Raw genomic sequence first — 24817 nt, 5'->3', positions numbered from 1 at the left:
GTGTTAGAGCATGCAAGGGTGGCAACAGACTGAGGTGGATGGAGCAATCAGAAACAAAAGACCATCAGCAAGATCACGTCACAACAAGAGTTGAATTCGTTGTGAAATACAGTGGTCTTTGAGGATGGAGCTAGGATTTTTATCTTTCAGAGGAGTTTCCTCCTCCAGAAAGAAATGTTCCATAGAATATGAGAGATAATAGCTGCTCTAGATGGAAATGCAGTGCCTATTATCAAGGCAGCATTTGACAAACCATAGACACCTGAGAGGCAGGAATGTGCCCCTAATGTTCCATCATGGCAGTGTTGGTATAGTCCGGTTTCTGCTTTCGCTGAAGGATCCTAGGCTTGAAAGAGCAGGAGGTCACCCTGTACTCAAGCAAAACAGAAACTCTGCACATTTTATTTTTAGCATACATCCTTCTTTTGCTTGAAAGGAGGATTTGAATAAATGATAATTTCAGTGAACCCACTAGTTGGTGTATGATCAGATTTATCATTATTTTTGTAACTTGCTTATTGTTCCCTTGGGGTTGTTTGGCCGGAAGGAAATATTGGTTTTGAAGTGTTGCATTCAAATGTTTTCTGCTAGTCCATTCTGCATCGTTATATTATTTTTAGAGTGTTCTTTCCTATATATTCATCGTCAAATTTAAAGATTGTGAACTCATCAGGGAGGACAGGTCAATATAGCTTTCAACCTCTGCTATTTTAGGGTTTTAGGACTAGAATGTGATATTTTCCTCTAAAGTTCCAAACTAGAGGAAACAAAAATGTTTATGTCTAGGTTTAAAAATAGTGTCTCTAAGCAGTAATTATTTATATTTCTATGGGTCTCTCTCATGGCTTTCTAATGTCATCTACTAGTTTCTGGTAGTCATCAAGAAGAACTTCTCTCATGTACATGATTAAGTTCTTTTAACTTTTAGTAGTAATCACATTCGCCCTTGCTTACCAAGGCAAATTAAGCAAGACTTGCTTTTGCTGCATCTCTGATTTTAATTGCCTTCCAATGGAGGCAACACAGGCTCTAAGCCCCATGGACACCTGTTAACTGTTGCCCATTGTTCCCTGTTTCCCAGAAGGCCCCGTTTTTATGGCCAAGTCCTATTACTACTTGATCTGCTGTCCCTACTCTGATGAACTGGCTGTCACACACTGGGAGCACTCTTGATGTACTAGAGTCTTCAACATATTCTCTGAAAATATTAATTCACTAAAAGTCATACGATATTTCAAACAGTAATAGTCTCTCTCATTGCTATCTTAGAACAGTATATCTCAGGATACATTTCAAAGCACTAGTTTTCTCAAGGCAATATGGGTGTCTCATATACAAATAAAATAATAGACAAATATATTTGAGAAACACTGGGCTATACAAAAGCAAGCAAATTTCTATACTACAGACCTTCCTTTAAGAATCTTTAATATGCTAGTGTATCTTGTAAATTTCAAGAAAAGAAAATGTAATTTTCTACATCTCCGAGGATTCTTTTTGCTTGTGAAGCCTCTAATATAACTAATTTTCCAAAATAATTATATTTCAGAAAAACATCCTCAAGTTTTAGTAAAAATAACTGTTTGCAGGGTTAAATATTGAAAGTATTCTTCTTTTAGGTGTGCGAATGCAACTGCTGCAACTTTTTATCTTCTTACAGAGAAAAAAGCATTATAAATAACAATAAATTATCTTTAAGGAAACAGATAGCATCATGCAATTTTTAGAATCTCACCATTTTGCCAAATCAAAAGTAGAGTAACTATTTGAAAGAAGCAAATAAATGTCAAAAATACTTTTGGGAAAAATTATATTTTTAAAGTTGCTTGTTCACTTTTAATAAAAATTCTACTTACGTCATTATATATAGAATCTTCTGTTGATTTGTTTTTCTGTTTCCTTTCTCTTTGCCTCTAGATATCAGAGTCATGCCTTTAGGATCTGACATAACAGATGTAAATCATATCTTCTTCCTTTATTAGCTGAATAGCCATGAGCAACTTAGTGTCTCTAAGCTTTAGTTTCTTTAAATTTAAAATAGGAATAATAGTAACAAAAATAATAACTAACATGTATTTTAGGGATGTTTAAATGATGCATTCAGCATGTTTAACTTAATGTCTGATATACAGTAAAAATAAATACACACACACAGCTCTTATTTCCTTTTTGAGAAAGTCTGAAATAGAATGATATTATTAGATAGAATGTTTTCAAAAATTCAGAATAAACATACATTCTCCTAATTAGCCATAGTGTTATAGTTTAGCAAATAATCCAAAAGTTTATCATCTCCCTTTTCCCCCATTGCCATTCCAACACAGGGAAAACATATGCTGTCTAAAATTCTGTATTCAATTAGTGGGTTTGTCAGCATTGCACAGTCTTGTCCTCCTTTAATTTAGCATCTATTTTGGGAGACTACTTAGCCTACCAGCATGTATGAGTGATTAGGGCAGTTATTTAGGCTATTGAGATATATCACATGTTAAATTTAATTATGTTACTTGCTGTATACTCATGTCATATCCGTGTACGTCCTGTTTTATAACATTTACTATACTTGAAATTCTTTTTTTTTCCTTAACTTTTGCTTTCCACACTAAACTGTAAGCTCAGCAGGCAAAATTTCTTTCTTGTCTGTGACCACATCCTCAACATGTAAGGTACTGCCTAAAGCACAGCAGAAGCTCCATCACTATTTGTCATACAGAGAGATCATGTACATTTTGTTGTTTGTGGCAAGACATAATTTCCATTATCTCTAAATAAGAGATATACTACCACTAAGGCTCTAGAATAGATACCAACTCAGAAATATTATTAATAATATTAATGACAACAGCAAATTAGTAACCAAGGAAGAAACTTCCGGTGTAGGGTTTAATTTTTTTTTTAAGTTGAGAAAAATTGATGACTTGTATTTAAGAAAGCCCCATGCAAAGACCGAAGTATTTGTCTAGCTGGAGATGTGGCATTTTTTGACTCTATGTGCAGAAGCATACAGGAAGACAGGTAAGTCAGAAAAGACAGTAGAGAAGTCAAAAGGAAAAAATCTGCAGAAAGTTAATAGTATATGAAATATTAAATAAAAAAAAACAGCAACTAGGACACCAAATATAGGTTGTCTGACATTAGAAAACAGAACTAGTAACAGGCAGATAATCAATTGTATGGTCTTCCAGTGAAGAGTTTGTATCAAGGTGAAAGCTTTATGCTTAGTTCTTTGTCCAAAGTTTGACTTAATCTTTACACGGTTATAAAATAATTATTGTTAAATTAAGTAAACTGGAGGCCTTTAACCTGAAGCTGTCTATGTATTTTTGAGTTTCTCTCTAACCACAACCTAACTTAGTAAGCAAATAAACTTAGGGATATAAATTTTGCAAAAAAAAAAAATAGTTTCATCCTATCACAGGCAGCCCACTGAACCTACCACGACCACATAAGAAAAATACCCCATCACTTCATACCCATATAAGGTAAAATGCATACTCAGCTGTATTCAGTCAGGTGATTTATCCTCTTTGTTTCTGTATTCAGCCTATAAAAGCTCACTGCTCACATACTGCTGGTCAAAGCTCACTGAACCTCTTCTGGTTCTGAGTGTTGCCTGATTCATGAATCAGTCTTTGTGTCAATAAACTGGTAAACTTAAAAAAGAAGAAGAAAAAAGGTAGGTATCAGTTCCATAAACTTTAAGAGGTTATGGAGGGCAAGGCAGACAGACAGGTCGACATGGGCAGTGGCAGTCCTAGAAAGCACTAGACAAACATCTGAAATCCTTCAACCCAGTAGCTTATACCATCTGTTGACTCCTTAAAGAACTCTCATTAAACTTTAGGATTTTAAGGGCCTGCATTCGCTATATTTTTATCTATTTTTAAGAGACAATAAAACTGTAGCTGGTTAGAACTTTCTTTTTACCGTCTAAATAGAAAGCTCTTCTATGCAGAACAATGTTTACATGTGATTTCTGAAAATTAAAAATTGTATTATCTATTTCTCATTTTTTTTTCTGAAACTTCACCTTGTCTTTAATTTGCAAGCTTACCAGCAAGTTTATATCTTCCTGGCATGCTCATTAAAAAGATTCCTTAAATCTACTTTGTAGTCTGCCAACGTATAAATTGTTTCTGTAGTTAGTTTATATTTAAATTTAGAAAATAAGTAAATAAAACTCATGCTTTATTCCTTCTAGCAACCTATCCTTCAGATACAATTTTATTTGCTTGAAACAGGGAAACAAATTGCAAGTTTTACTAGCATAACGCATTTTTCTTTACTTTTTTTGTTTTTTGAGTTGGAGTCTCACTCGGTCGCCCAGACTGGAGTGCAGTGGCCGCTCCCGGCCACCGCAGCCTCGACCTGCTGGGATCCGGAGATCATTCCGCCTCAGCCTTCCAAGAAGCCGGAATTACAGGCATGCGCTACCACGCCCGGCTGATTTTTTGATTTATTGTAGAGATGAGGTCTCACTGCCCAGGCGGGTCTCGAACCCGCGGGCTCAGGCAATCCACTCATCTCAGCCTCCCAAAGGCGCGGGTTTACAGGCTGAGCCACCGAGCCCGGCTTTCTTTACAATTTTAAAGAAAAGTATGGTATTGTTCTAGAGGAGAATTATGATAACATTCAGAATATGCTTTTAAAACAGAAACTAATTTTTTGTTCAGACCAACAAAAATTATACCCACAGGAAACAAACTATTATGGATTTTAATGATAAAATTCTTAACTAGAAGACAGGAAAATAAATGTTTCTTTTGGCCAATACTACCCTCTAGTGGAATAGTGGGCAAGAGAAAAGGGCATGGTTTTGGAAAGTGAGTTTATCCTCAATTTATTGCACGATAGAACGTTTGCACAGAAACAGATTTATGTACATTTCTCTTCAGATGTCCCTGAAGCATAAATAAAATGAACTATTGATTATGCTTGTTGGTACTATATTTCAATAAATTCCTTCTCTTGAAATAATGCAGTGTGGAAGAGCTATGTGCAACTGACTGCACATTTTAGCCACAAAAAGATTAGAACCCCAAAATATGCACATGTCATAAAAAGAATTACTGCTACAATAACTGTGTTAATTCATTATTTTTCCTGTCAATAAAAAATAAAGGGGGAGGAAAGCCAATCTTTTCATTGTCTTCAGTTATTTACAGCCTTGGCTTGTGTCTAATCAGTTTGTGAGTCCACTGTGCATTTAGTTATAAAGTGAATTTAGTGAATGTTTCCCCCGCAAAAAAGGTTATTGCACACAACATTGTAAACAGCTGTGTTGACGCAATTGCAAGAGCACATTTTTTGTTTATTCTGAAGAATCAAATTTTCCAAAAAGTATCTTGTGACACTAAGGTTTTAAATTTCTCCCAAGGGGCAAATAGAAAAAAATTTGTAAGAACATATTGTGCTTATTGGAAACTCAAGTATGGAAACATTGCAGTGTTGGCTCCTTTTTTTCTAAACTTCTGAAGTTATAATTTAAGGGTGCAGGAGAATTTTCACCATCCTAGTCACAAGATCCACTCTTAATTAATTAGCACTCTTTAAAAGAACATGAGAGAGTGTCCATGCAAATGTTTCATATACTTATCACCTGCCTAGAACCTCAAGATCAATATTCAACACAGGCCTCATTATGAAGAACCATTCCTTCCTAGGTGCATTGACTTGTTCAGATTCTAAAGTTCATAATTTATAAAGGAAAATGCTTTCATAGAAGCAGTGGTGAATATTATTAATATGTCAAAAACATATCTGTGTCAGTTTTGCTTATAGTTCAAGACCTCCTGTTTCTTATTAGAATGGCAGTTTTATTCACATTCACTACTCAGAAGTCAACTCCACTGTGAGATAAAAGAAAGCACTATCTGATAAGAGATAATTATCCAGGTCTCTTTGCAAAAAAGGTTTACAATAAGTTATTTTATGTGGTTCCCACTTACACTGTATAGGAATATTATTGTGTCTAATAAATATCAAAGACTATGTAGAATATTCTTCTTTAGTTTTTAATAGCCAGTGTGAAAAAGTTCTCCTGGAGAGAAAGAATAATTAACAAATTAAACTTTGGGCCCAAGTATATTTGACCTAAAATACCAAGACAATATAGGGTATTATGATTATAAAATAAATACTATGAATAAATAAATAAATTGGGCATGTAGATAACTATTATTTATTGAGAAAAAATAGTGTGTAATTCTCTATTAAATATAAGATGGAATAGAAAAATATGATCTTGCCTCCAAGGAACTTGATGTATTATTTTGGCTATGCTTAACAAGCAGATAAATTTAGGCAAAATCACTTATCTGTCTGCAAAGCATAATCTTTACCAAACAGAAGTTAATTGACACAAAGAAAAGGAAATATTTTTCTTGAGTCACTACAGTATCCTCAATACCTAGCACTGGGTCATGAATGGGGGGGCACTTGATAAATATTTATGTAATGAATTTGATACTACATAAGTAATAATGCTCATATATCAACAAACGTTGACAATAAAATAAATTGCATTATTTTCTGTTTATAAGTACAACTAATAGTAAGTGCCACTGTTGTAGTGCACTGCAGGGAAAGCCTCTTTTTATCATTTTACATTAGTAAAAATGTAAAATGTCATCAAAGGATAGTTCACAGTTGGCATTTGCAATGTTCTTAGCATAGCATTATGCTAAGTATATAAACTAATTTGCAGTTACTACAGAAACATAAAAAGAACTTTTAAAAAAACATCTTTTACTCCTTACTCATAGAATGGCACTTTTTAGCAAATTTGTCCTTACTTGTTTTCAAAGGTTAAAATTTTATATCCTACCATCAAGACTAACACAGTAAATGTTAAGGGTTACTTCAGTTTCTAAAAGGTGTATTTTTGAGGGTGACAGACTGTTTGTTCCAGTGGACTGCCCTTCAGTTGCTATCACACACATTAATATTGTATAAGAACTTGAACAATTTCCTCTAGGGTGCCAGTCTGAAGTGAGAGTAATGAAATTGAGAGGGTGGAAGGCTGACAGTGGCAAATGGGTTGTATGATATGAAAAGTGGCAGTCAATCTAGTAACTGTGTCTCTAATCCAGTTTCAACTGTAGAAACTAAACTCCTAATTGTGTTTTACAGGATATGAATGATTATCCTCCTGTATTTAGTAAACGAATCTACAAAGGAATGGTGGCTCCAGATGCAGTCAAGGGTACACCTATCACATATGTTTATGCTGAAGATGCAGACCCTCCAGTAAGTAAAAGGCATTGATTGATAACAGTACTGAGAAAAATCCTTAAGCTCATAAATGATCCAATTCCTAAGATAGTAAAGGTTGTCCATGTGAGTTTCACTCTATTCATTCTCATACGTTTTACATTCTTTTGCCTATTCCAGATGCAGGTCCAGAGCATATTTCAAAAACAGACATTAAAGAATATACTTTTTGTTTTACTAGAATTCAAGATGCATTTTTTGCCAATTTATCTAGCAACTGTAAATATATAAGGAAGGAATTATCTAAATATGGCATCTCTATCATTTGAGTTCTCTTTTTAGAACAGTGCAAGTTTAGCTTAGTCTGGATAGGTTTTAAACTTATGATTTTAAAATTTTATTCATATATGACTATAATGTTAGCAAACTCCAAATCAACATGTGACATAAAACATATATTGAATGCGTTTATTTTGGTAAACTAAAATCTTAATACTGCTTATAGGACATATTTAATAGATTATTTTATCTTCCAGAACTTTGCCTCTCTTGATCTATTCCAAATGATCTTTTGACATAAAGGATTTTCTTGTAAAATATAATTATAGCAGAAGTGATGCAAATTTTCCTTAATTGTGTAATCTTAATGTATTAAAATAGCATATAGAAGTAATAATACTTATATAAAATGCTTTCTATAAATACCTGGAGTGCTTTATAAATATTAATTAGTCTCATGAGAGCTGAATGATTTCATTTTTTTGAGTGGTTTCACGCCATAAATTAGTGGCTGATAGATTTTTTTAAAATAGACATAAAAATATTAAGTGAACTATTTTGGAAGAGCAAGAAAATAGAAAAGAAAAAAACAACCTTGAATCTTATAAGTGATTTAGAAGTTCTGTTTACTACTAATAATATAAATAGTATTTCTGTCAATGATATGTGTTTAATGAAAGGTGAATGACAATTATCACTTTTTTTGGTTTCAATTTTGACAAGCTTTATAAACTCCACCATGACTAGAGGGTCTTAAAAAACAGTAATGTTAACATGAAAGTAATGACCATTAACTCAGAAGCTCATTTTCTTAAGTTTGCTAAAATGTGTTTGAAACTGATTTGTTGCATTTGAGGAAATAGGACAGACAAAATTCCATTGCCACAAACACACCGATAGAGATGGTGAATGTGAAGTGAAATTGGCAGTTTGGTTGTTTTTTTAAGTAAACTGTCATAGGTACAAAATACTTTGAAATGGGGAATATATGTTCAATTTTACTTAATATATATTTTTAGCAACAACTATATACTGGTCATTGTGATAACCATTTTCAGCTCTCAAGAAACTGACTATCTTATAGAAAAAGATGGAACTGCAAGTAGAAACTATAACACATTGTACTAAATGACTGTAAACAAACACATTTTAATATATGTTTCTAAGAAATTTTCATTGGCATGGAATTTAATGTAGTGTATGTTTAATGGCATTACTAACAAGAAACTAAAAATAGTGCTACAGTTTATATGAGACACTCCTCAAAGTATTCATATAGATAGCAAAATCCTGACATCACCACTTATGACTGGGTGCCTGACTTGACATTAGGAGCACATCCACCAGTGTAAGCGAAGTTGTCTCCATCTGTTTTGTGTTCTATAAAGAAGATAAATTACTTATCTAAAGTATTTGTCTGGAGAGAAAGCCCTGTTTTTATACTCTAAAGCTCTTTTACAGAAATTTACTAGACTTAAATTTCATATATATTTGGAAGAGAGTTGTAGTTTTGTATTCCTGGTATTATTTTTTAGCATTTAATATTTGATGCTGTCTTTTCAATAGACAAATGGTGGATGCTAGTCATTCAGTTGAACTATTGAGTATATGTACTTCAGGTACTGAGTATATATTTATCATATACAGTTTTGATCCTTGAAACACTTACTGTCTTTTGGTATAGCTACTATTTATTATTCAGAATTGAGTTTTTGAATCATTGCTACAAATTGAGTCCCCTTAATTAGCATAGTTGTGATTTGGTTGCATTTACACCAATCCTAACTGAAAACCAAATTTCATGAAAATTTTCATAAGTACTATATTACTTTTTAAAAAAATATTAAGATTTAGTCTTATTAGTTTTTAGTCTTATTATCGCATGTTGGTGCTTAAAAGACAGAAGAAATATTTTTTGGATGGGCTTGCCAAGTTTTTTCTGCCTATTTACTGTTAATAAGGGTTTATTAATTATAAAAAATAGTTTTGACTATATACTTCAAGGCTACTGAGTCAGTTCCACTTCTTGGGCCTATAAGTATTTACCTTAGCACTAGATGTTTATTTATTGATTTCTCTTCCTAACTAGAGTGTAAGGTCCTTGAGAGCAGGAATCAAAACTTATTCCAGTTTATATTCCCACTCTAACTCCAAGCCTGGTACTTAGCAGTCTGCCAGGAAATATTTGTTGAACAATTGAATAAGTGAATAAATAAAGACTTCTAATACTCTTCAGAACTGAAGATATATGCCATATCAGAAATTTAGGTTTTTTGTGTGACATTGGAAAAATGTCTCCAAGTCATAGTTTGGCCATTTGAGATCTATGAGAATTAAATAAGTAATGCACATGTACATGTAGCAAAGATTCTGTACCCTCACATATTATGCATTGCTACTATTCAGCAATAATAATTTTTATGTCTAGAAGTTGACCACATCTATTTTAAGGTATCCCGTTTCTTTTGATCAAAATGAGAACCACCCATATTAAATTATAAAATAGCAGCAACACAGGTCTTTGAAGTATGAGATAAACTAGGTGAGGTTTGAAAAACAGAGCACGCCTTGGTAATTAATACATTACATTAAAATTATAAAATACATGTTGTACAAAATTAAAGTGCTCCAGTGAAAGAAAAAAAAGTCTTCCAAGAATCACCTCCCCCAAAACACTGAATTAAAGCTGATAGGACTTCTTTTCTCTGCTTTACTTTTGTGACACTATTGACATTATGAAGTTTGCATCAGGCATTTTGTGGTGAAAGACTGATCATTTTGGAAATTAAAAATTACTAGCCTTTTCTTTCTATTCACCAGAGACTTCTCTTTCCAAAATTTCACAAAATTGCCAGAGTAATTTTTAGTTGCTTAGTTTTATTTTTGAAATGACAGATACAGACATTCTCTTTATGATCAGTAAATGACTGTCGAATAGTGAACAGGTCAGCATGAAGTAATTGAGATAAATAAATAGAGTTATGTTTTGCTCATTTCAAGAAATGAAGTAAGGAGAACCCAAAAAGTTTAACAAATTCTGATTGTTGTACCATTATCTCCATTTAATGCATTTTAGGAGTTTATAAAGCGCTTGTTTAAAGTAAGGCGGTAATTGGAACATGTTTAATGTTAGCAATTTTGACAAACTTTCTTATCTTCACATATATAATATTGTCAACATTTTATAGACATTTAAGACTTTGCTATTGATTTATGATATGAATATGTTCAGTAAAAAATAAGTTTTTGCAGTAGTAATTGGTTTTGTCATTAGTTCCCCAAAACTATATTTTCACTACAGATTTCAAAAAGTGTATTCATAAAAAGAAAGTAACTACTAGTATAAAGTATTTTATTTTCCTCTGTTGAGATTTTGAAAGCAATCTTAGTCTTTCAGAATTTAGACAGGCTACCTGAGGAATTATTTGCAAAGTTTTCACAGGTGGCTTCACTAGTCAGCTCAGTCATTCACGGGCACTTCTGTTGATTCCTAGAGAATGATAAAAGATGGCCAGTTCTTCTTTTCTACATGTCTATGTTTTATTAAAATACCATGATATTACCAACCATGCAAGATATTTATGCTCATCTTCTCACAATGTTTAATCCTTCAAATAGTCATTCTGTTGCTATCAGCAGAGGTTATGACAACAGAACGAAAGAAACAGTCATCTTTACACAGGATTCACAGCTTGGTTGTTTTGTGTGCAACAGTTAAAACTATTCAGGACCAGGAGTGTTATAAGATTGCATATTTATCCCCAAATAATATGGCTATTCTGTATCATTTTCAATTATATCTCTACTAATCTATTTTCATCACTCACACACATACTTGTGATGTTATGCTATATTGATTTAGGTTACTGCTAGCAATGTAGCAGACTCTCTAATTTCAAAGATCAGCTACTACTGTGGTTCCTGATCCTTGTCACAAGGAAAGAATGTACACAGCTCAGTGTTGTGGATTTTTTTTTTCCCTTAACATCAAAGCTGCTACGGAAATAATCAAGAGCTACTTTTACTGTGAATGTCAACTCGTGAAAACTGAAATGATGTAGCCCCAGCCTGAGTCCCTTTGGTCTCAAATACTTAATTAGAAAAACAAAAACACTATGAAGCAATTGGGGTTTGATCTTTAAAGTGACAATGGGTTATAATTAGTTTTGAAAGTGTAAATGGGTACAAGAGTGACAATTTTATAAGAAAGTTTATGCATACATGCTTATCATCTGGAAAAGTCTTACTTAAATGTTTTAAGTGACTGTGTTATTTGTTTCCTTCTTATGGCATGGTAAAAAGCAATTATATTTTTAATAATACCTTAAATCAATATAAGAATTAACGATTAGATGTAAATAATGTTTTTCTAATTTAGAAACTTCCATACTTACCAGAACTAAAGGAGTATTTTTCTTTTGTTATGAAGGAAATGTGTATAAAGTTTGTCAATTTACTCTTTACAAAAGTGTTACTCCACAATCAATAATGTATGATTAAATCAAACTAAAATCTGATCTAAGAAAGCCTCTGTACTCGTATACTTGAGTCTTTATATACAAACCATAACCTAACTTAGTAGGTAAACAAACTAAAAACCTAATTTAGGAGAATATTTATGTAGCAATAACTGAGCCTCGGTCAATCCCAAGCATTAAAGTCAATCCTAGCCATTTAAACCTGCGAACCATTCACAGGTGGCCAACTGTTTAAACTATGTTTAAATAAGACAGTTGCTGAGCTGAAACCAATCTAACTGTTTCTGTATCTGTTTTGGTTTTCACACATAAATTTTGTTTTGTTTATAAATTCTCTCTGACCACATGACAGTGCCAGAGTTTCTGTGAATCAGCTGTGATTCTAAGGGCTGCCTGATTCACAAATTATATTTTAATTTTTCAAATAAACTCTTTTAAATGTAATTTGTCTAATTTTTCTTTTAATAGCATTAGTAATTTACATGTTTTTGGGAGGTGGGAATAAACTTCACAGAATCAGGGTACCAGTGTACTTAAATAAGACAGACTTGCAAAAGAATTGAGTAAAATATAATAACAGTTTTCTGGGGCTCCTCCATAGGCCTCTCTTATGGCTTAAATGATGCCCTTTATTCTGAATGTCTTGCCAGAGGACATGGAAACAGACCCTGTGAAAGGGTATCGACTGTTCATGAAATGGATACTTGGACTTAACATCCTCAAAGCTAATCCATTCATAACTCTTATCTCTATCCTTTTTGCAGTTCTTTTATATTCTTGAATGGTGGCTATGTTTGGCAGTAGACTTACATTCAAACACAAGTCTAGCACAGCCTAGACATTTCATAATGCTAACTGGATAAATAAATCAAAAAGAAATATTTATTATGGACTAAAAAATTTAAAGATATGATGAGATAGAGACAGAGCTAAAGCCTGATGTAGTTGGAACCTGTTCTGGGCAGGAATTCAACTTTTTAACATGCAGGAGATTCATTTAATAAGGATGAGATAAATTGTCAGAGAAAATGTATTTAAAAATTGCATCGTCAAAACTATTCATCATATATTCATGAATTTTTTTATGTAACATGTTTCAAACTATATGTGATTCAATAAATGTTGGCTATTTAAAAGGATATATTAGGGCTGTCTAGAAGTTCATTTATAGACATGAAATGTGGCAGGTATGTTTTAATGAGATCCAGTTTGTGTAATATGTATATATAAAAAGATTACTAATAACTTACAAATAGGGGAGTGACAAAAATCAAAGCTACATTCTAGAATAAATAATTTTTTGTGATATAAAGTCTTCACTGGATGAAATAATAAATAAAAGCCAAGAGACAATTTCAGCAGCTATTCTCTTGATTTAAATATGAAAAAACAGGGACCATAGAAACAGAAAATAGAAATACTTAACAGTCATTCACATGGAATAATTGGGTCAGAGATTGAAGATCTCAGCCAGAATAAAGATACAATAAAAAATGAGTCACGAGTTTCTAGTTGAAATGTTAAAGACAGTCATACAGTAGCTGATTAAAAAATAATGTAGATTAAAAGAAAGCTATTTTAGGGATAAAATAATAAGATCAATTTTAGGACAAATTACATTTGAAATGACTTCAAAACATATAAGTGCAACTATCTATAGAATGAATAAAGTTGGCACTCACCCCTTCTCTTCTAGCTCCTCAAGCCTGGTTTGGAGGATGGAGGCTGAAATAACAAAGTCAGGACATGGCTACTGACCCACAAACCATAGTGCAGGGCTGATAGGAGGTTGATCTGCTGCCCAGAGTTGTAGGTTAGTCAAGCCAACAAGGAAACAGTACCTAACTCTGGAAGGAACCTGGAGACAGATGACAAGGTGGGGTCAACGCCACCTTTGCACAGTTCACCAACTCCATGAGAAGGACCTGCGATAGATATTGGGTTGCCACAGCTTCCTTGCTCTGATGGCAGGATGATTGTGCTGCATTTAAAGGGTCTAAGAGGGATCAGGTAGAAAATATCAGACTGAGAGCTTAGGAAAGAAATGTGAACACAGTAATCACTTTGAATACAAGTTCAAACTTTGAAAGGAAATACATTCCCCAAGAAAGAAAACATAAGCAAATAAGAAACAACTTGGAGATGAACATTTGGGGGATTTTAGCGATAGGTTAAGAACAGAAGAGGGGAAAGAGTCAAAGAAATGAATGACTGACAAGGTGGAAGGTAATCTGCTAGCGGTGTGGTGCAGATGAAAGCAATTGTCAATGAAAGTAAGGAAATGGATGGTGCAGAACCTTGCAGACAGGGTAAGGAGTATGAAATCTAAATAAAGGACCATAGTTTTGTTGTTTAGAAACTCATGGATAAACTTCTTGGTCAATTACCCTCTGGTCTCCTGTCACTGCTTTCTTATGCTCTCATTTGTCATGTTTCTGAGTAATTTGAGGATATTACTTTTAATTATGGGTCACTTTTTTGATTTTGACCATATAGGTTTATTTTTATTATACTTTCTTTGAAAAATTACTTATGTGCATTCTCTCTAAAAATTATTTATGGCATCTTAATTATATTTGCTAAGTATATTTACAGCTGCTTATATTTTTTTCCATATTTTATTTTTTATTTTTATGTATTTATTTACTTTGAGTTGGAGTCGCACTCTGTCACCCAGACTGGAGTGCAGTGACCACTCCAGGCCACTGCAGCCTCAACCTGCTGGCTCTGGCTATCCTTCCGCCTTAGCCTTCCAAGTAGCTGGAACTACAGGCGCGCGCTACCATGCCCAGCTAATTTTTTTTATTTATTGTAGAGATGAGGTCTTACCAAGTTACCCAGGCGGGTCTCGAACCCGCGGGTTCAGGCAAGTCACTCACCTCAGCCTCCCAAAGGCATGGGATTATAAGCTGAGCCACCGAGCCTGGCTTTTTTTCCATATTTTAAATGAGATATAATTTATGACATTCCTTTCATATTGTAACAATCATTTTTTCACTCCTCATTTTATTGCATTTTTTAGTTTATTAATTTATGTCTTTACTTAATTGAGGATACATACCTTGTGTGTTTTTATATATATGACACTTTATTTGGCTTATACATATATAGCTTGAAAGACTATTAGATTCTTTGGTCAAAACTTTTGACTTTTAAAATTATACATATGCTGTTCTATTATTTTCTGCTATTTAATATTATAGAAGTGTGAGAACAAGTTAATTTTTTACATTTTTAATATTTTGTTTACCTGCTTGAAGAATCTCTTTTATATTAAAAGTTATGATGTATTTAGATATTCCTTTTATTGTATGAAATGTGTCTGGTATATGATGTCCCCTTATATGCAGATTTTATTTTTTTTCCAAAATACAGAATTTATTGAGAGGACAGAAAAGCTCCCACAGTGGGAGGGGACCCAAAGGAATTGCCCCATATGCAGACTCTTATAGTACATCAGCTCAAGGTTGTATTAAGTGTCTTTAAATTGTGTTGACTCAGAAGCAAGAATGTCTGATTTCCACTTCAGAAACTCCCACTGACTAGACTTGTAGCCTTGGACAATTTACTTAGACACTGTGACCTTCAGTTCTGACATCTGAAAAATGAGAAGTAAAATCTGAAACTAAATTGCGCAACTGAAACTTTATACTCCAGAAACAGCCACTCCCAATTTTCCCCTTAATCTCAACCCTTGGCAAACACCTCTGCTTCTTTGATTTTGACTATTTTACCCTCTGCCTCGCTGCGTTTGAGTATTTTAAACATCTTACGTAAGTGAAATCATGCAGTATTTGTTCTAGACTGTCTTATTTCACTCAGCATAATATACTCAGGGTTCATCCTTGCTGTCACAAATAGAAGTATTTCCTTCTTTTTGAAGCTGAATAATATTCACTTGTATGTACATACCATATTTTCTTTAATCACTCATCCATTAATGAAGATTTAGGAGTCTCACTCTGTCACCCAGACTGGAGTGCAGTGGCCGCTCCCGCCACCGCAGCCTCAACCTGCTGGGCTCCAGCGATCCTTCTGCCTCAGCCTTCCAAGTGACCGGAATTACAGGCATGTGCTACCACACCCAGCTGATTTTTTCATTTATTGTAGAGATGAGGTCTCGCTGCCCCGGCAGGTCTCGAACCCATGGGCTCAGGCAATCCACTCACCTCAGCCTCCCAAAGGCGCGGGATTACAGGCTGAGCCACCAAGCCCGGCTTGTATTGTACACTTAAAAATTTGTTTAGAGAATAAGTTTCATGTTAAGTGTTCTTATTGATAGAGGAGATAGTCAGAAGCTAGTTAGGCAGACAAGAAGGATCTCAAGGAGACTTAACACTTGTGGGAACACTACTTGCCCCGCTGCCATTATATAATTGTTGGCGTAAAATGTGGTTAATGTGGTTAAGAACGTCCTCTCAAACCAGGAGATACTACTAAAAGAAAAAGTCGTTTTGCTGCTTAAACACAGGTGCAGTAGCTTAACTAAATGTCCTAATTTGACTTTGGCTTATTATCATTAACATAGCCTTAGCTTTGAAGTTTTACCTTCCTGAGTGTGCTTATCAGTGGTACTTATGGGAAATATTCAAGATGGAGTAACTTCGGTCAAGGATTCGCATGTGTAATAAGAATTGGGTCTCAGGAAGTAAGGGGTGAATGAGATGTTAATTAGAGAAATGTCCCCAGAAAAGATAAGATAAAAATCACAAAAAAGTTTCTAGCATGGAGTTACCCATTTTGGACCCCCTCTCTTTTCCTGGAGAGCTTTGTTACTTAATAAACTCCTTCTTTCATGCATTCTTTTGGTGTTCACATATCTTAATCTTGTTCGTGGGACAAGAACCAAGAGTAGCTGGTATAAGCTGACAGTGGAGTTCAAAAGGCCTGCAACATTATCACAATAAAAAATAGTATTTTATAGGGTTGCTGTGAGGTTTAAATGATATTATTTATGTGGAACATTTGGTACCTACTATATATTAAATATTCAATAAATATGAACTGTTATTTATATGCAGATTTTTATGCTTACACTGGTATTTTCCATGTTTTGAGTCTATGAGATTTGTCTTCCATATTTATTTTTTATAATCTGTTTTCTTTTCTTTATCTTTTTTCCTCTGAATTATCAAAAAGTCTATGTAGGTCAAGGGTCCAGTAACCTGAGTACAGGTTATGGGGATTGTATAAAATATTGGGGCAGGAATGTGCTGAGCCTCTGAACCATCACCATAACAATTGTTTTCCCTACTTTATTTCCTCTCTGGGTGTGTTTGAAATCTAAGAACCAGACCAGAGTATTCTGTATTCAATAGTCCTTTTAACTACATTACTAGTGTAGCCAAATGCTGAAGCTTGTCTGGCTTCATACCTGGCTCTTCTACCTACCATAATAATACAGAGCTGGTCATCCCATCGCCTCTCACCAGCCCTAAACCATCCTTACAACAGAATCAAAAAATCTAGTAGCATTCAATAAAATCCCAGCATCAGAAACATTTTCTGTGATATTTGGACATTCTACGGAGTCAAAGATATTCCTATATCGCTGTGATCATTATGTAGTGCAACTTATCCTGTGAAATTCTAGTATAGCATGATTTGATTAGCACAAAACAACAAGAATGAAGTGGAAGAACCTAGAACTCAGTGAAATGGTGAGAAAAAGAAGGCAATGCCATTATATAAAGTTTTTAAAAATGCCCATGATAGCATCAGTCAGGTTTTCCTACTAAAATATTGCTTAGTAAACAACTCCAAAATGTCAGTGGTTTATGATAACCAATATCGAAATGTGTATTTATGGATCTGTGAGGCAAAGGATTTGCTGGCCCTGGCGGAGCTCATGTCTATTTTGCATGTCTTCTTCTTCAGTGACCCATGACTAACCAGGACTGCTCTTAACGTGTTGCACAGAATTCCAAGAGAACTAGACTAACCACATGATCGTATATAAAATATGCTCTTGTGTCACAGTTCTTCACATCGATTGACCAAACCAAGTCACATGGCCTGTCCCAGAATCAGTGGGACAGGAAGTAGAAGAAAAGGGAAGAGATATTTGTTAAACAATAATTCAATGCACCATGGCAGTCTAGTTAAAAGATTCACATTAACTATATTAATAAAATAGTTGCCTTTGGTGGAAAAGAGATGTAGGAAAAAGTTATGAGAATAAAAACAGATTAAAAATTTAATAAGCAAATATGCCTTGCAGATCTATTAATTATAATGTTTTAAAAACTATAGATTATATTTAACTTAAATCTCTGCCTCTTAGGTTCAAACAAAATAAAAACTCCTCAGTATTTACTATTTGTGTGTGCATTCAACATTATCTAAATACTTTCTAATATATAAGGGATTCTGAAGTAAGTAATAAAGATTAAAACTGTCCAAAAATCCTCGCCTCAGATTTTCGGACTTAAAGAGATGAAAAGTAATACAAAATAACTCAAGTAATAGATATAATAAATCATGAAAACCTGAAAGAAAAGAATTTTAGGGTGCTATGAAACCAGACAAGAGGGAGCCAGATTTTATCTAGAGATTAGAGGAAGGCTCTGAAGGAAATGACTCTTGACCTGAGATCTGAAGCCTATGACAAGGCAAAGTATCATGACAGAAAAATCAGGCCCTAAAGCAGAAGCAAGAACAGTAAGTTTCAAAAACCAAAAGGAAGTCATCCTTTAGGAGGATAGAGAGGGAAACCTGAGTTAGATCCTGTGGAGTTGGACTAGTCATGAAGATGGTTTAATAATTGTTTTATGCTAAGAAAACGAGAAGGGTTTTAAGAAGGGAGGGACCGATTCGCTAATTACTAGCTCTGGTGCAGCTGCATCTCTATTTTTAAGTTAATTTTGTCATGTGAGTTGGTTTGTGTGAGGAAAAGCCAAATCTGTGCCCAATGTTATTTTTATAAACCTAACTGTGTTTAAATAAAGAAATTTTATGAAGAATGTGTTATTTGTTATCTTTAGGGTTACGTTTACATTTGAAAAACGTATTTCCCAAAGATTTAGTGATAGTCTTAAAGCAAATATTTCTTAGGATCTTTGAATAGCTGTGTTAATGTCATATCCATAGAAACCAAACTATACAAACATGTTCTATTAAGTGACAAGCTGCATAAGGAACTTGCCTATGAGAGTGTTAACTCTCTGTATTGTCAAGACTTATCAATTATTTCTGATGCTAAGAAAAGAGGGGAGGTGAGAGGAGGAAGGAAAAGCTCATGATTTCAGTAGTTACATGGAGTTTGACCTGATGTTTTCCCTCTTCTCCTTTTAGGATACTTTGGCATTCATTCAGATGCACTAAAAAAATGACAAAGTCATATTGTTGCAAAAAACAATACACACCATGTTCTAGTAATTTCCCATGCTGAAACATACTTGGGAGATTTTGTGAATTGCACAAAATAAATCAGAGTAATTGTTACAAAATAAATCAGAGTGATAACTTCAGCTGTTTTGGGAGAAAGAATTTTGGAAACTATGTCAGGGAGAAAAATTTTTGTGTACTTGAAAACAAATTAATGTTTGTGTTTAATGATAATAATAGGCTTAGTATTCCCTGATACAATGTGGTTGCTGTTATTATGAAGAAGATTATGTGTGTCTAAGTAATTTCTTGATAATTATGTGTTTAAGAGAAATGACTAAATCAAGATATCCCCTGATATTAAGAACCTAATTATTTTGGTCCATTATAGTCTCATTGAAATTCCTTATGTTTGCAAGTTTGAAACATCCTTCATACAGGTGTGTAATTACCTTCTGTAGTAGTTAATTATATTCTCCATATCATTAAGTCAAAATATACCATGTTTGACACTCTCACTATAAGAGTGGAAATCAAAAGTAGGAAATGTACTGAATAATAGCAAAAATAATTGAGATCTTAATATTCTATTTTCTTGATATAAATTTACATTTATTCTGCTTCATTAATTATTCACACCTTAGTACCATATAGAATTATATCACTTTTTTTTATTTGAAAAATCTATTGTAAGCACCATCATGACAGGATTTGTTTGATTCTCATGCCCACAATAGCATAGAAAAATTACTTTGTTCAAATATCACTATATTATTATCTTAATGCTAACAAAAATAAAACTACAACAAACCAAAACAAAAAAACTGTTAAAGTAGTATTTTTCATGCCAATATTTACAGAGTTTTACCCGTGTCAAATTTAGCAGATAAAAGGGCAGGGCAAAGTGCTGTCTTCCCTTTCACATATTGAAAACCACATAATATTTAAATAAGTTGCATGTTTAGAAATATGCCTAATACAAGAACAAAAAAAACCCTGAGTCTATTACTAATAGATATCATAAATCATGTTTCTATGAGTGCCATTTAGGTTGGTAAACATCTCTAGGGTATCTCAAAACTCTTCACTAAGCCAGGCTTGGTGGCTCAGCCTGTAATCCCGTGCCTTTGGGAGGCTGAGGTGAGTGGATTGCCTGAGCCCACGGGTTCGAGACCCACCTGGGCAGGCGAGACCTCATCTCTACAATAAAAAAAAATAAAAAATAAAAATTAGCTGAGCGTGATAGCGCACGCCTGTAATTCTGGCTACTTGGAAGGCTGAGGCGGAAGGATTGCCGGAGTCCAGCAGGTCGAGGCTGCGGTGGCTGGGAGTGGCCACTGCACTCCAGTCTGGGTGACAGTGAGACTCCAACTCAAAAAAAACCAAAAAACAAACAAAAAAAATAAACTCCTCACTAAAATTGGTGTTTGTGTTTAACTCAGAAAAATAATATTGTACAGCAGTTATTTAGCTTCTTTAAACCTCATTTCCATATGGGAATAATAGACCTATTTCTATGGATCGTTGTTTGGGCTTAATGGAAAATGAGAGTGCTTACTAAATGTGAAGCATGTAGATTTTAATTCCCCACTCTGTCTCTTCACCTCCAGGGTGATGGTAAAAATGTTTAGTACATTCTTCATATCCTCATTAGTTGTAAATTTTAGGATTTCAACTAGACTCATGTAATTCTATTGTGATCCACTGCATTGTAACACTTGAGAAGATAGTTTTCATTGAAATATTATGGTAATAAGGTCTTTACAACCAGACAACTAAAGATATATATAGATATATGTATATGATTAATATATTAGTCTTTAGTAAGACTTTTTTTGTTTAAATAGTCAGCTTTTAATTTATGTCACTTTATACCAATACATGTTTAATTTTATCTCCTTGAGTTTAAGATAAAATTCCCAAAATGTTAACAAATAAAATTAATTTTAGCTTGTAATTTTAATACTCAGATAATATACCGATTTAAGTCTACATATAACATAATCACCACCATCTTATAAATCAAAATATATTTTGTTATTTGTAAGGTACAAAGTCCACCATACTATAAATCCTAAGATTGGTGCTCGAGTTCCAGCACTTTCAATTAATACCACTGCATGCTTCTCCTTCATAGCTTCAATCAGAAATTTTGGTAGGGAATTGTGATTTTCTGTGTTCCCTTTGTCTTACCAAATTGACCAATTGTGTAACATGTAAATACATAGCATCTCTGTCAGAGACAGGCTGCAAAACCATAATCTAGTTAATATGTAACATAAATCCAGATAAGAGTATATACTGAGAAGAAAATAAAACAGGAATAGATTCAGAATGGTTTATGCAGAGGAGGTGTCATTTGAGGTCAGAATGTTAAAAGAGGCTAGAGCTGTAAGATTGTTGCAGGCAGAGAGAAAAAAAATACCAAAAGGCCCTGAGGTAGGAATGAGCTTGATTTTTTATAACACCAATGTAACTAATTTATTGCTTAAAAAAAGGACAGATGGGACACAAGATGAACTCTGTCTCCACAAATTGGTTGTGAGCTTTTTCATTTTTTATACACTCGGGAGACAGTTTTCATGAAAATATTATGGTAATAGGGGCTTTACCACTGGACAAATTTAAAAACTACAAATATATAAATACATCATAACAATTTCAATTTCTAACATTTTCTACAATTTTTAAATTCCTTTATTAAAATATATCATTTCTGAAATAAGTGCATTACTACTGAGCTACGTGGTAATAGTTTTTAAACAAAAGTTAAATATGTTTTATCTAATGGCAAAAAACATTCTTAGGGATTTGTTCTAAATTCTGGTTAACTTAAATTGCCATGTCCCTGTTGGCAAGGGTTTTCATCACAACTTGAGTGATTATGTTTCCAGTAATATCATGGTCTTATTTAGAATATTTTATTAAATATATATATATTTCTCCAAAGATGAGTATGTTACTTAATTGAAAATCCAGAAAAATTTAAAGAATGTTTTGATAAATGGAAGTTGACAGTAAGAAGGATTGTTCTACTGGAACTTCATCAGTTTTTTTAAAACATGGTTATCACGTTTTTGCTATTGTGAATAGAGTTGCAAAAAACATACTTGTGCAGGTATCTTCTTTGTAGAATAGTTTGAATTCTTCTGGGTATATTCTCAATAGGGGAATTGCTGGGTCATATGGAACGTCAATTTCTAGTTCTTTCGGAAACTGCCACATTGTCTTCCAAAGAGGTTGCACCAGTTTGCATTCCCACCAGCATTGCAGAAGGGTTCCTTTTTCTCTGCATCCTCGCCAGCATCTGTTGTTGTTTGTTTTATTATTGATGGCCATTCTTACTGGAGTTAGGTGGTATCTCATTATGGTTTTGATTTGCACTTCTCTGATGATGAGTGAGGCTGAGCACTATTTTCATGTGTCTGTTGGCTGCCTGTATATCTTCTTTTGAGAAGTGTCTCTTCATGTCTTTTGGTTTAAAAAATTGTTGTACATATACACAATGGCATATTATGCAGTCATAAAGAAGGACAAACATATGGACTTTGCAGAAACTTGGATGGATTTAGAGTTGATCATACTCAGTGATCTATCACAGAAACAAAGAACAGAGCACCATATGTTCTCACTCATAAGCAGACCTTAAACAATTAAAATACTCTAAGAAAGCGATTGGCAGTAGTGGGAAACAGTCAAGGGAGGAAAGGTGGGATTGGCCATTGAGAGAAACTGCTAGGGGAGGGAGGGGCATAACTCATCAACAAAGGTACCTGCATAATCAACGTTTGTATACCTAACCCTGGATTGAACCACAAATCTTTATAATAAAAAAAGACACCTGAAAGCTAAAATAAATAAATAAATGAATAAATAAATAAATAAAAACATGGTTAACTGAAGTAATGTTTACATTTGTAGATGGACTTAACTCAATTTAGAGAGCCATGGTGTTTCCAAAAATCTGTCCTGCTGTGCCTCTTACATATCTTCAGTTTCCATAAAAATTTAAAAAGAAATTCAGTCACTTAACTCTTCAGAAGATTTCAAGCTGCAGAATAATAGGAAACTCCATTTTAGCCTCCACTGCCTTCTGAGAAAATAATCCTTGCAGACAGTTTTCATTATTTTCCTGTTAAATTAATGTTAATATCTTGCTTAATTCTTTCTGCATATTTTTTCCTTTGATAATCCCTGTTTATGGTGGCTAGGCAAGTAGAGTAGAAGTCTCAAATTGTTTAAATAACGTCTCCCACACTTTTTCTGTGGTATTAAATATACATATATATATATACACAAAATGAGATTACTTACAAAAATTCCGTAAATTATTTTGAATACGAATCTGTCAAAGTCTATTTTATAGTCTCCTTTTGAAATTTTGCATTGTCTATAATGGCTACATGCATTTTACCTCAGGATATGAAAACATCTGTGCTAATGAGGGGACAGTGTGATTAAGCCAGTTGCACTAAATACTAAAATAAAATGAAATCCACCCTTCAAATAAATAATGCATTTTAAAAAGAACATATTTGTTTTCCTTGATAGTGACATAAAAAAATCAGATAATTTGTTTACTTTTTTATTTTTTCGAATCCAGAGTTTGAATATCTTTTCCAAACAATGATCATAAGTTAAAGGGGCATAAAGACAAAATATAAAGGCAAGAAGAGAATGCCAAAGGTGATACAAAAATAATTTAAAGTATCTATCCTTATAAAGGTGAGGTTCTGGTGTGAGACAATGGTCATCATAACATTGAGAAGTTATATATCCCTAAAGAAAAGAGGCAATTATGTTCTTTCACTACATAGTACAGAGTGAGATTTTGATTCAGCAAATATTTAGATACAAGGAAGAGCCTTTTTAATGGGCAAAGTCCTAATCATTGTTGTGATTTTACTTTATTTGTTTTATTTTTGTTAAAAATCTTTAAACAATTTATCTGAATTCTATGGTTTAGTGGTAGCAGAGTAAGAATAAAGAAAATACCTAATGACCTCATGATTTTTCCGAACCTAAATGAAGACCAATAAATTTGATTGATTAGGATACAACACCAAGAAGTAATTTTCTTGTCATTTATAAATCAAACTACAAACCTATTTCAATTTAGTAAGAACTTTAAGAAAATAATTCTGTACACTGCTTTTAGTGCCAATATTAGAGTGGTTTTATTACAATTTCATAATGATATAGGAAATATATTGCTATAGTAATAACATTTTTAATACTGAGTTTTTTGTAAAAAAGATAACTTTTATTCAGTACTACTGGTTCAAAAAAAATTCTCTTGATAAATACAACTATATACTTAAAGAGATAGATTATATGCTGTATTATCATAAATAAACTAGAAAGTAATATTTAAACATTTCCATCTTCATTTTAATGCTTTAGAGTTTAATTTACTTTGAAACATAAATATGAGCCGGGCTCAGTGGCTCAGCCTGTAATCCCGCGCCTTTGGGAGGCTAAGGTGAGTGGATTGCCTGAGCCCGCGGGTTCGAGATCCGCCT

General features: G+C 33.5%; 1 protein-coding gene across 1 annotated transcript in view; it reads left to right on the top strand.

The window, feature by feature from the left end:
* Positions 1-24817, top strand: part of PCDH15 (protocadherin related 15) — a gene marked incomplete at its 3' end in the record, with an annotated part of 280202 nt that overhangs the window by 183764 nt on the left and 71621 nt on the right. Inside the window, exon 14 of the mRNA XM_008050461.2 lies at positions 7132-7248. Within this exon, the coding sequence (XP_008048652.2) occupies positions 7132-7248 (117 nt within the window). The remainder of the gene's footprint in view (positions 1-7131; positions 7249-24817) is intronic.

This window comes from Carlito syrichta, unplaced genomic scaffold (genome assembly GCF_000164805.1).
Source record: "Carlito syrichta isolate Samal-C Ts95f unplaced genomic scaffold, Tarsius_syrichta-2.0.1 Scaffold147141, whole genome shotgun sequence".
Taxonomy (NCBI): Eukaryota; Metazoa; Chordata; class Mammalia; order Primates; family Tarsiidae; genus Carlito; species Carlito syrichta.
Note: the sequence above shows the minus strand (reverse complement) of the source record. Positions and strands in the feature narration are given on the sequence as shown.